This window comes from Cebus imitator, unplaced genomic scaffold (assembly GCF_001604975.1).
Source record: "Cebus imitator isolate Cc_AM_T3 unplaced genomic scaffold, Cebus_imitator-1.0 Scaffold117, whole genome shotgun sequence".
Classification (NCBI taxonomy): domain Eukaryota; kingdom Metazoa; phylum Chordata; class Mammalia; order Primates; family Cebidae; genus Cebus; species Cebus imitator.
This window is the reverse complement of record NW_016107432.1, coordinates 9,635,911-9,648,364: the sequence shown is the minus strand read 5'-3', so window position 1 is coordinate 9,648,364 and position 12,454 is coordinate 9,635,911. Positions and strand designations below refer to the sequence as shown.

The window sequence follows — 12,454 nt, the reverse complement described above, 5'->3', positions numbered from 1 at the left end:
AAAAAAAAAAAAAAAAAAAAAAAAAAAAAAAAAAAAAAAAAAAAACTAAAACTTCTGCTCTGCAAAAAAAAGCACTGTTAAATAAATGGAAAGACAAGCCCCAGACTGGGAGAAAATATTTGCAAAACATGTATCTGATAAAGAACTTGTTTCCAAAATATACAAAGACTCTTGAAAATCAACAATACAGAAACAAACAATCCAATTTGAACTGTTCAAAAGATCTCAAAGGAATTCTGTTTTGTGATAAACAATGTTCACAAGTAATTGCTCAAGTTTTTCTGAAAGCAAAAATGTTAATTTATTTAAAAAAAAAAAAAAAGGAGAAAAGCTATAAAACAGTAGAAATACTGATGCTTCATTATCAAAACAGAACACCAGAGCATACTACACCACAGAGAGTATAAACACAAAACATTTTGAAACTTTGCATTTCAGAATACGGATGTCAAACTAGAGAACTCTTTCTTCTATTTGGAGTAACAAACCAGATGAGCTGGAAATTAGCTAAGGGGGGCATTTAACATACATTTTACACACTAGCTACCAACGTAGAAGATCACAAATTAGGATTTTGTATTTCTAATGCATTTTGCTTTTTCTTTGTGCTAGTAACTAACTGATCAGATTTTCTTCTAGTACTGTTGCCGAAACCATCTGAATTGAATTTTTATCTGAATTGGATACAATTTACAGGGCATAATAGGAAGAAAATGGACCTTCATCACCTCTACACAAAGCAGCCTCCACTGGATTTGGGGAGTATAATTGACTGGTAGGGAGCGAGACAAACCTCTGTGATGATGGCTTTTTGGTCCTTCACCCTTTGCGCCTCCTCTGGGTCCTGCTCCAGGCTGAATACTTTAGAGAGGGGCACTGGCTTCCCACCTCGGCACAAGACTGCTTGGCACGTGCCAACATTGGCCACAGTCAAGCTAAAGCTACTTGCTGGATCGGCAGTGTCAGGGCGGATGTAGCAAAGGAGAGCGGAGGAGCCCAACTTCTGGCCAGCCATTCCTAATTTCCTATTCAGAAAGAAAAGAAAATGAAGATGTGGTGGCTAGTTTTAAAAGTGGTGGTCCTACACATATAGCCCTTCTAAATACAGACTTGCTGTGGCTGATGGTGGTGGAAAGAGTTCTGCCTTCCACTCTCAGCTGAGGAAAAGATTTTACAAAGGGAGACACGGGAGTAGAGAGTCAAGGTGCATCTTTCTCCACTGCTTTTTTTGTGTCTGATCAAAGACTTCCTAATTCAGGGGCTGTCAAACTTCAGCACATCAGAATCACCTGAGGGCTTATCCAAACAGAGATTGCTGGGCCCTAGCCCCAGTTTCTGATTCAGTGGGTAAGAGGCTGGTTCAATAAACTGCATTCCAAGAAATTTCTGGTGATGCTGAGGCTGCTGGTCCTAGAACAACACTTTGAGAACCATTCACTTAGGCTATAAGTTCCTTGAGGGAAGGCCCACGAGTCTTAAATTTCCCCCCCGCATGCAAGGCATCCACGTGCCTGTATTTGGAAACAATGCTTAAGAAGAGCAGACACTGGCAGAAAGACCTAGTTTCAATCCCAGCTCTGCCACTTGCCGGCTACAGACCCTCAGCAAGTGATTTCTCCTAGAAATTTCTCTGATAAAATATATAGTACAAAAAATACTTACTACAGCTCCTGGCTCAAGAGTTGCTTCATAAATTGAGTTCCCTTTCCTAAACCCTTTATTTTGTGAAGTCTCTAGCTCAATTCTACTACTGAAAAACAAACTCCTTCCTAACACTTTGCTTTGTGTTATGACAGACAAAACTAGTTCAAGATCCAGGCTGTTCCACTTCAACCTGAACTATACAACTTAACAACCTCTCAGTTATTCATACCCTTTATCAGTCCACCTGATATGCAAATACTCCAGTACAGTTAGGTTATACAGATGTCCTCAACTTACAATGGTTCAACTTAAGAATTTTTGACTTCACAACAGTGAAAAGCAATACTGTATGCATTTAGTAAAAACTGTACTTTGAATTTTGATCTTTTCCTGGGCTAGTGACATGTGGTATGATCTTCTCTCATGATGCTGGGCAGAGGTAGCGAGCCATAGCTACCAGCCAGCCACTTGATCACAAGGCTAAACAATCAATACAGTGCCTTGTGCACCAGATGATTTTGCCAAACTGTAAGCTAATGGGGTAAGTGTTCTGAGAACATTTAGTGCAGGCTAGGTGAAGCCATGATGTTTGGTTGGGTAGGTGTATTAAATGAAGTTTCCACTTACCATATTTTCAACTGATGATGGGTTTATCAAGATGTAACCCTATTGTAAGTTGAGGAGCATCTGCATAGAGATTTTGCCCATAAGTAGTTTAGACTTTACTTAGGCTAGTTGAGTAAAACCCCAGAAACAGGGATTCTAAGCATATGAATCTGAGGAGTTTTTGGCTAACCTTTTGTAGGTCACTGACTCCTTGGACAATCGTATGAAAGCTGGGCACCTTCCTCCTCAAAATGTACAACCACATATATATATACACACACACAACCTTTTGCATATCCTCAGCAGCCTTTGGATTCAACAGAGAAAACAGATGAACTCACAGGCTTTTTAAAGAGCCAAGGCCCCACACTCCACGCTGATATAGAGAATGATCATAGAAGACAACAATGTGAGTTCTCTCCTTGATCCTGTAACCATAATTTAGACCCTGACCTTCTGGTTTGGAAAGATATATTTTCTTGGAAATGTCTGCTAACCAACGTCTGGTAAATAAAAATAAATAAATAAATAAGATATATTTTCTAAAAGTAGAACTGAGTTAGGGATTATTCAACCCACCTGCTTACCTGTGAGATACCAAAAAGGTGTTAGCCATGAAAACTGTGTCATTAGTTGACTGCTGCACCTCTTCTAAAAGCACATCTGCCATTGTACACTGGAGCAGGCGTGGGAGCTCCTCATTTCGATCCCCATCAAACATGCCATACACAGCTCCCACCCCTTCTGCAAAGTTATCCATAGCAAGCGCTGAGACACACAGCCTATAACAGAAATATAAGAAACACAATCATCAAAAAAAGTTACTGGTAAAGTATTATTCTTTAGGGACCATTCTTTTAAAAAGTAAGTATTAATTAAAAGCGGAGAAGACCAGTAGCAAATTGTAATCTACACATAAAAAGTCCCTAGACATGATAATTAAGCAACATCTGAAAGAGCTAATATCCCAAGGAAAGGGGAAACAGCCACATTCACGGGCAGTACATATCGGCTTTGCAATGCTGTGGAAGGCTGGTAAGATAAAACACTTTCTCTTAGTGGTGACTACGGATTAGTTTTGTCAAGGCTCATCAGCCAAAGATCACCAGAGCACACTTACGGTTGAAAAAGTTGAGTTTATTACTCATTATAGCAAACGAAAATGCACCCCATGGAACCCTGGGGTATACAGATAAGGGGTGATGAAAAGAACCCACTATAGGGTTTGAACTTTGGCTGGGTCATTCTGGGGAGGGTCTAAGGAAGAGGATCATACTAGACTGGATGTCATCAGAAAGCGGGGCCATTCTATGGCTGGGTATAAATCTTATCTATAGGGAAAGAAAATTAGCAGAAGGATAAAGCTGTGACCGGTAAAGAAAGTAGCATCTACCCATCTTAGCTATGAAAGGGGGTTTTGGTATTTTGTTGACTGCATATTCGTGTTGTTTTTGTCTTAAAACTTTATCATGGTCTCAAAAGGATCTTATCTGACACTGATGTTCTATGACTTGTGTACAACAGAATAACATGGCCTAGCTATTACGAGCATCAGACCAGTTCTCAGATGCCAGAGGCTGCCATTTTTTCTTTCTCAGTCTCCATGGCCAATATACTCACTTATTTCTCTGCCCTGTCATCTCAGCCAGTCCATGGCTCCAGAAGGTTGATGTAACTGTAGAATCTGTGGCTGGCAAAGGTTTCTGATCAATTTTCAGGGTTGTGATATGGCTGTGGGAGATGAAGGAAGATTAAACAATATGCTCTTCTGTATTTTACAAAAACTATCCCAACAATTTTTTTTTTTGAGACCAAGTCTCCCTCTTGTCACCCAAGCTGGAGTGCAGTAGTATGATCTCTGCTCACTGCAACTTCCACTTCCCAGGTTCAAGCAATTCTCCTGCCTCAGCCTCCTGAGCAGCTGACATTACAGGCATGTGCCACCACGCCCAGTTAATTTTTGTATTTATTTCTTTTTTTGAGACAAAGTCTCCCTCTTTCGCCTAGGCTAGAATGCAGTAGCACGATCTCGGCTTACTGCAACCTCCACATCCTAGATTCAAGCGATTCTCCTGCCTCAGCCTCCTGAGTAGCTGGGATTACAGGTGCCTGCCACCATGCCCGGCTAATTTTTATATTTTTAGTAGAGGCAGGGTTTCACCATGTTGGCCAGGCTGGTCTCAAACTCCTGACCTCAAATGATCCACCTGCCTCAGCCTCCCAAAGTGCTAGGATTACAGGGGCGAGCCACCACACCTGGCTTATTTTTGTATTTTTAATAGAGATGGGAGTTGCGCCATGTTCACCAGGCTGGTCTTGAACTCTTGACCGCAAGTGATCCACCCACCTTAGCCACCCAAAGTGCTGGGATTACAGGTGTGAGCCACTGCACCCGGCCAACAATAATGTATCTTCTAATAAAATAATCTATGGACAGACTAAAGTGCATTTCTAGAGAGACGGATGAAAGTAGTATGCTGAACTACGTGCAAAGAAGGAGGGGAGAGAAAGGAAATGGGTAGAAGGATCAAAGGAGTAGGAGTTTCAATCAAAAACTAAGCACGGCAAAGATTTCTAAGTTTCAGCCAGCCATCTATTTCTCTTAAGTACTTTGATACAATGAAGTCTTGGTACAATGGATGAACTTGTATTGTCTCTTAGATATTATATAATCTGTCCCACCTAAAACATCTATGCTTATCATGAAAATATTCAGTGTGTGAGTGGGAAGTAGACATGGAGTAGTCCTAATATAAACAGATTGACTATCGGATAGGACATCTATTCATAACTTAAAAAGAGAACTTAGGGGCTTTATGGCCTAAATTCATTTTGTTCCTTTAATTACTCAAGATCTCCATAGTACTAACTGTGCTAGATTCTGAAAACAGTTCAAAAGAAACAAGAAGACCTACGCACGGCTGGTGGGCCTAAGAGCACATGCAGATTCCATTTCGAATTTTTTCCTACCTAAATATGTCCAATGTCTTGTGTTCCAGAACCAGATTTGTATTTCCAGTCAGGTCAAGGTCTTGTAATGTAGCAGGCAAAGCCTCTGGAATCAGGATTTCTGTCAAGTCATTGCAACTTAGGTCTACAAACTAAGAAGAAATGGAGAAATCAAAAGAAAACGCATCATAGAGACTTAGTTGTTTACTCCCAAGTGTCCAATCTCTTACTATATCCCCAAAAAGAAACTTAACTTTTTCCCAGGAATCTATTACATACATTCTGGTCCCAAATTGAGTACATAAGAAGACAATAATATTTTTCCTTATGAGAATAATCTCATTTACACTCCTTTCTTCTTCTTTATAAGAGGAGAATAATCTCAGTCACTCTCCTGCCATTTCCTCCAATAAGGACATCATTCCAGCACACAGTAGTACCTGGATCTGAGGCAACTGCAGTATTTCTGGGAAAATGCTGATATTATTGGAGTGTGCCACAAGGGTGTGCAGCCTTTTGCAGTTTGCTATGGTTGTGGGAATGGTTTTAAGCTTGTTGCCACTTAGGTTCAGTTCCTCCAATTGCTCCAATTTATTTAGTTTGCTGAAAAAGAAACACCAGAATACTATAATGCACCAAGACTGAGGAGCTGCCAAGGAAGTGCTATTCTACAGCAGCCACATAGTGAAGAAGGCAAGTATGGTCTACTGCCAGATGACTGGTGAGAAATGAAACTGACACCAGGAAAGGCAACGGCTCAACAAGTTATAGCTCCTGCTATAACTAAGCCTGATCTGCCTCGGTTTGTTTCAAGGGCCATTGGATCTTGTGGGCAGGAACATCTTCCTGTTACCTAATGTACAGAAAATGGCTAGAAAAGAAGTGGCCTCAAGTTGGGGGATTAGACCTGATGCTTGCTTTACCACTAACTAGCTGAGAAATACCAGGTAAATCAATGTCAGCATCTTCAATCTCCTCAGCTGTAAAAAATTAAGTTTTACTACATCATCACTAAGATTCTTTTCAATTTTAAAATTCTACAGTTACCTATTCATGACATTAACTCATCTCCACTAAACATTTATCAGGTTCTTATTATACACACAGCACTGTGCTGTGAGGCAAGTGAGTCACACTGTTCCATGACTGAGCAAAGCTTTCTACACCATATGCAAAATACCTTAAGGAAGAGTAACACCTTTATGGAGGTTATTACAAATTGTTCTAATTTATTTTGATTTATTGGTTTAAAAATTATAAAAATAATCAACTGCTGTTAACATGGAGAGAAAGCGTGAAAAATAAAGAAAATAAATCACCAATACCAACAATCTGAATTACTTTTATCATTTTGCTGAATTTCCTACCAAGTTTATGTATTTGTTTTATATAAATTTTATATCTTGCCTTTTTCATATAATTTCTACTAGAAACTTTATAAATACTTTTTAATAACTAAGCTTAATAACAATTTTTTTCTGATAATAATACATGCTCACTGAAAAAAAACTGAAAAATAGAGACAAACAGGAAAAATTTAAAAAACCTTTTAATGCTACTGCCAAAGATAATCTCTGATGACACTTTGGTAAATAGTACTCTTGTTTTTCTTAAGGCATGAAACTATACTTTTCAAATTAAAAACTAGTATTACAGGCCAGGTAGGTATGATGGCTCACACCTGTAATCCCAGTACTTTCAGAAGCTAGGGCAGGTAAATCTCTTGACCCCAGGAATTTGAGGCTGCAGTGAGTTTTACTGCACCACCGCACACCAGCCTTGGCAACACAAGACCCCGCGTCAAAAAAAAAAAAAAAAAAGGTGCTATATTATATACGTTGTATTTATGACTTTCTTTTATTTAACAACATATTTTAAAAGTGTTCCCATGTCCAAATCTCATGCTTTTCCCTTATCCTGCCTGGATTTTTCTGACTTGTAACTAGAAATGCAGCCTCCTCAATCAGTTTCTTACTGAGTACCCAGAACTGTGCCAGATTCTGAAAATAGTTCAAAACAAACAAGATCTGTATTGTGCCTAAACAATTATAACACTGCTCAGGAAATGACCCCTGATAGTGGGTTATTCAGTTAAGAACACACATTTTTAAAAATATGTTGTGGGCTGTGTCAGGCTGCAGGAGAAGATGGCGGTCTCCACAGGAGTTAAAGTTCCTTGTAATTTTTGCTTGTTGGAAGAACTTGAAGGACAAAAAGGAGTAGGCGATGGTACGGTTAGCCTGGGGCCTTGAAGATGATGAAGATATGACACTTACAAGGTGGACAGGCATGATTATTGAGCCACCAAGGACAAATTATGAAAACAGAATATATAACCTGAAAGTAGAATGTGGACCTAATACCCCGAAGCTCCTCCATCAGTTAGATTTGTAACAAAAATTAATATGAATGGAGTAAATAATTCCAGTGGGATGGTGGATGCCGGGAGCATACCAGTGTTAGCAAAATGGCAAAATTCATATAGCATTAAAGTTGCACTTCAAGAGCTAAGACGTCTAATAATGTCCAAAGAAAATATGAAGCTTCCACAGCCACCAGGACAAACATACAACAATTAATTTTAGTGGATCTCGAATTTGTCTTAAATCAACAACCTTCTACTCACGTTAATGTCTTGATTAAATATCACAATGCGAAATATCCACACATTAAGTAAAAGAATTCCAGCTGGTAAACATGACCTGGACATTTTAAGAATATATTTAATATATGTACACCCATTATGCTTTCAGGTAACAGGAGGAAACATGCAGCACAATTTTTTTTCTCTTGTTAAGACACTGTCATTTAAACATAAACCTGGAGTACTCGAAATACAATTCAGGTTTACAAGATGAAAGCGTGTGGAGAAGTGTCAGATGGCAGTGGAAGCATGTCTGTTTCTAAAAAGTAAAAATCTCAAGAAAGAAAACAGAAATGGCGTGCTTTATCCGTCTTGCTTAGTGAAAGAGCTGCAGTTGAAATTGTTTAAGACGTAGCAGGTACAATGAATATTGTCACAAATGTGTTAATTTTTGAAGCGGTGTGGGTGCTGACTACTAGTAGTATCAAAAATATGTTCAGGATTGTTTTGATACCTGTATTTATAATAAAAATATGTTGTTCCTAAATTTCATTGTTTTATTATATATATCCAGATTATTCTTTGTTATCTGTTAAGTCTTACATCTTTTTTTTTTTTTGAGACGGAGTCTCACTCTGTTGCCCAGGCTAAAGTGTAATGGCGCAATCTCAGCTCACTGTAATCTCTACTCCCAAGTTCAAGCGATTCTCATGCCTTGGCCTCCTGAGTAGCTAAGATTACAGACATTTACCACCACACTCAGCTAATTTTTGTATTTTTAGTAAAGATGGGGTTTCACCATGTTGCCCAGTCTAGTATTAAACTCCTCACTTCAGGTAATCCACCCACCTCGGCCTCCCAAAGTGCTGGGATTATAGGTGTAAGCCACCTCACCTGGCACAAGTATTTTTTTTTTAAAATCAGTCAGGTGTGGTGATGCATGCCTGTAGTCTCAACTCCTTGGGGGTTGAGGCAGAATTACCTGAACTCAGGAGTTCGAGGCTGCAGTGAGCTGTGATTGCCCACTGAACTCTAGCCTGGATGACAGAGCAAGACCCTATTTGTTTTGTTTTGTTTTTTTTTAAAAAAAAAAAAAAAGCAATCAAGTTTCTCCTGTATGTCTTCTGAAGCTCTACCTCATTTTGTAAATGTTGATAAAAATTATAATTTTATAATCTACATATATATAATTTCATCCAAAATTATTTATATCAAATGCCATTGCCCCATGTTCTTAATTTTTGAAAATATTATTTTTAATGAGTACTTTCATGGCATAGATTTTTCTGGTGTTAAATTTCCCAAATTTTAGCTGGTCATGGTCGCATGCGTCTGCAGTCCCAGCTACTTTAGAGGCTCAAGTGGGAGAATCACTTCAGACAAGAGTTCGAGATCAGCCTGGACAAGGTAATGAGACCTGAAAAAAAAAAAAAAAAAAAAAAAAAACACTAAAGTTTTTAAAAATCAAATGTATTTTGAAGGATTTACTTATCCATTGACACTGTCCACAACTTTGACAGCATTAAACATCTTTCTTATGTGTTCTTATAGGGGTAGCCTGGCTAAATAACTGTTCATCTCTTCCTCCGGGGAGCCTAACCCCAACCCCAGGCTCTGTGCAGTGTGACTGGCAACGTGTGCGTGTACACCCTGCCTTTCTTAGACTGCACTGCAACTGCCTATCCACTTGTCTGTTTCCCCAATTTGACTGTAAATTTCTAGAGGACAGAGACTGAAACTGTTACACAATACTTGACATACAGTAGACTTTCCATTTTTGTATTATGAATAAATTAATAGATAACAGTATTTTATAAAACACTGCTGACAAAAGAAAAAATTATCTTCAGAATTTGTTTCATAAGCCTGTACTTTCCTAGGTTGAGTATTAGACCATTATTAAGGAGTCACAACTAAAAATTAAACATATTTTAACCAATTTTCCTGGTTACTGATACTTAACAGGGTACTAACTATTAAGATGAGATTTTGCCACTCAACTAGTGAAACCATAGCATCTGTAAGTCAGTCAACATAAACAAAGAGTCACAGTCAGATTGCTGTATTTTTTTGACAAACGTAGAATTGACATTGTATATTTGAAATGATCAAAGTTTGCATTCATTTTACCTTGCAGGAAAGCTCTGTAGCTGATTGTTTGCAAGGTGCAAGATTCGCAGGTGCGGGTGCCCCACCAGGACAGGTATGCACTGATCTGTCAGGAGATTGTTGGTCAGATAAAGCAGCTGCAGCATACTCAAACTTTTCTCCCCAGTGCAGGCGGACGGTAAAGACTCCAGACTATTTGCAGATGCATTCAAGTATCTGAGACTGACAGAACACACACAGATCATCACTTCCTTTATTTGTTGCCTCTCTGTATAGATACCATCATGTGACCTCAGTATGGAATGCTGCCATTCCAAGCTCCCAAATGAAAATAACAAAAAAATTCTCCAGGAAGTTTTTCCATAATTGATCCTATCCAACCAACCCAAAGTTCCTTTTACTCAACTCATGGAAACCAAACAGAGAGGAAAAAGTACAAGCCTGATTGTTTTCCCAGGCTTCTGGAGTGCCTGATTCTAACCTAACTTCATCTTTTACTATCAAACTGCCTACTGAAAAGATATTGCTGAATATCATGTTCAAATATATCTGAACTATGAAGACAACATTTAGAAAAACTTTTGTCTGGTTTCAACAGCATCATTATGTATTTAGCCAATTCCACAATCCCCTAATAAAAAACACATAGGCCGTTTCCATTTCTATACAAATGCTACTATAGACACTGTAATGAGCACCTTTGTATCCTTAACCAATTATTTCCTTAGCGTATGATCCTAAAAACAGATTTTGTGTGATCAAAGGATTATATATTTTTTAGAGACTTAATATATTGCCAAACTGACCTCCTGAAAGACTATATGAAATTATACTTCCAGCCAGGGGTAGTAGCTCACACCTGTAATCTCAGCACTTTGGGAGGCCTAGGTGGGTACACCATGAGGTCAGGAGATGGAGGCTATCCTGGCTAACACAGTGAAATCCTGTCTCTACTAAAACTACAAAAATTAGTTGGGTGTGCAGCATGTGCCTGTAAACCCAGCTACTTGGGAGACTGAGGCAGGAGAATCGCTTGAACCTGGGAGGCAGAGGTTGCAGTGAGCTGAGATCATGCCACTGCACTATAGCTTGGCGACAGAGCTAGACTCCATCTCAAAAAAAAAAAAAACAGAAATTATACAAGAAGGCTAAGAATGCCAGTTCGTCACACCTTTGTCAACACTGAGTATTACAAATCCATTCTAATCTTTGCCAAGCTAACAGATAAAACATGGTATAATTTAAAATTTTGCCAAACACAGTGTTTGGTGTATACAGAACATGCTCAATAAAAGGCAACTATTATTATTAAACTTGTGTGTTCTCAGGTCTTCTTCATGTTGTATGATCCATAATCCCTAATTCATTTTTAAATTGATATGTAAGTTTTACATAACTAGCTTTTAAGCTAATGGTGGGTACTGTGTGTCTGCTTGTGCTATTGTCTCAACAAAGCTCTGTCCAGAGTTAATATTAAATAAATACCACTGACAGTTTGCTACAGTTAAGTTACTCACTACAGATTTTAAGGTTGTAAACTAATTTTATTCAGACTATCGTGAGGACCAAATGCAGTGCTATGCATTGCTAACAAATACTTGTAAACTAACAACTGCATCAAGGCTCCATATAAACATTATATAAAGAAAATTTCCTTTAAATGCTTTTTAGAATTTCCAAAGACTTTACTTTGAGGAATATCCAACCAAGTGTATTATACGTTAAGAAATGTATAAGCTGCTAAAGAAAGAACAAGCCAGACAACTGTGGGCTAAGTGGTTTTTTATGTCTCCTCTTAATTTACTACTGCTCATACTACTACCCATCTCTGTTTTGTCCATTTCTAAAGTGAAGACAATATTGCCTTCTCCATGTTGTAGAAAAATATAATTAAAAACTAGTTTTCAATGCTCGCTTTGGCAGCACATATACTAAAATTGGAATGATACAGAGAAAATTAGCATGGACACTGAGCAACGATGACAGGCAAATGTGTGAAGCATTCCATATTAAAAAAAAAAAAAACAATACTAGTTTTCAGGCTGGGTGCAGTGGCTCATGCCTGTTAATCCCAACATTTTGAGAGGCCAAGGCAGGTAGATCATTTGAGTCCAGGACTTTGAGACCAGCCTAGGCAAAATGGTGAAACCCTGTCTCCACAAAAAAATAAAATTAGCCGGGCATGGTGGTGCACACCTATGGTCACAACTACTTAGGAGGCTGGGGAGGAAGGATCACTTGGACCCAGGAGGTCAAGGCTGCAGTGAGCTATGATTGCACCACTGCATTTCTGCCTGCATGACAGAGTGAAACCATGTCTCTTAAAAAAAAAAAAAAAAATCTATACAACCACAAACTAGTTTTCATTTAAAGGTGAAAAACACATTAGGTAAACCTGATTACACGCCTAAAATAGGAAGGCCATGTCATCTATTTGTTAATTTATAGTTAGAAGGCAAATGACACCTTTTGGAAGGATATTACCTGTAAATACAGTTTTCAAAGTACCCAAAATGCTTTGTACATAAAGATTGTAATTCAGAGGCAGTTTGGTAAAGCTAG

At 38.5% G+C, this 12,454-nt stretch overlaps 1 protein-coding gene, 1 non-coding gene and 1 pseudogene across 3 annotated transcripts in view; 2 read left to right on the top strand and 1 right to left on the bottom strand.

Annotated features, from left to right (window-relative positions):
• Positions 1-12,454, bottom strand: part of PHLPP2 (PH domain and leucine rich repeat protein phosphatase 2) — a 77,421-nt gene that overhangs the window by 7,267 nt on the left and 57,700 nt on the right. For both annotated transcript variants that reach the window (XM_017539173.2, XM_037742230.1), the window contains exons 13-18: positions 9,914-10,114; positions 5,640-5,802; positions 5,221-5,351; positions 3,871-3,981; positions 2,838-3,032; positions 794-1,025 (exon numbers count right to left, since the gene is read on the bottom strand). In XM_017539173.2, coding sequence (XP_017394662.1) covers positions 794-1,025; positions 2,838-3,032; positions 3,871-3,981; positions 5,221-5,351; positions 5,640-5,802; positions 9,914-10,114 — 1,033 coding nt within the window. The remainder of the gene's footprint in view (positions 1-793; positions 1,026-2,837; positions 3,033-3,870; positions 3,982-5,220; positions 5,352-5,639; positions 5,803-9,913; positions 10,115-12,454) is intronic.
• On the top strand, positions 7,330-8,379 carry LOC108311660 (annotated as a pseudogene).
• Positions 11,800-11,906, top strand: LOC119472767. Its single transcript, XR_005201958.1, has one exon. It is a non-coding gene; the product is annotated as a U6 spliceosomal RNA (small nuclear RNA).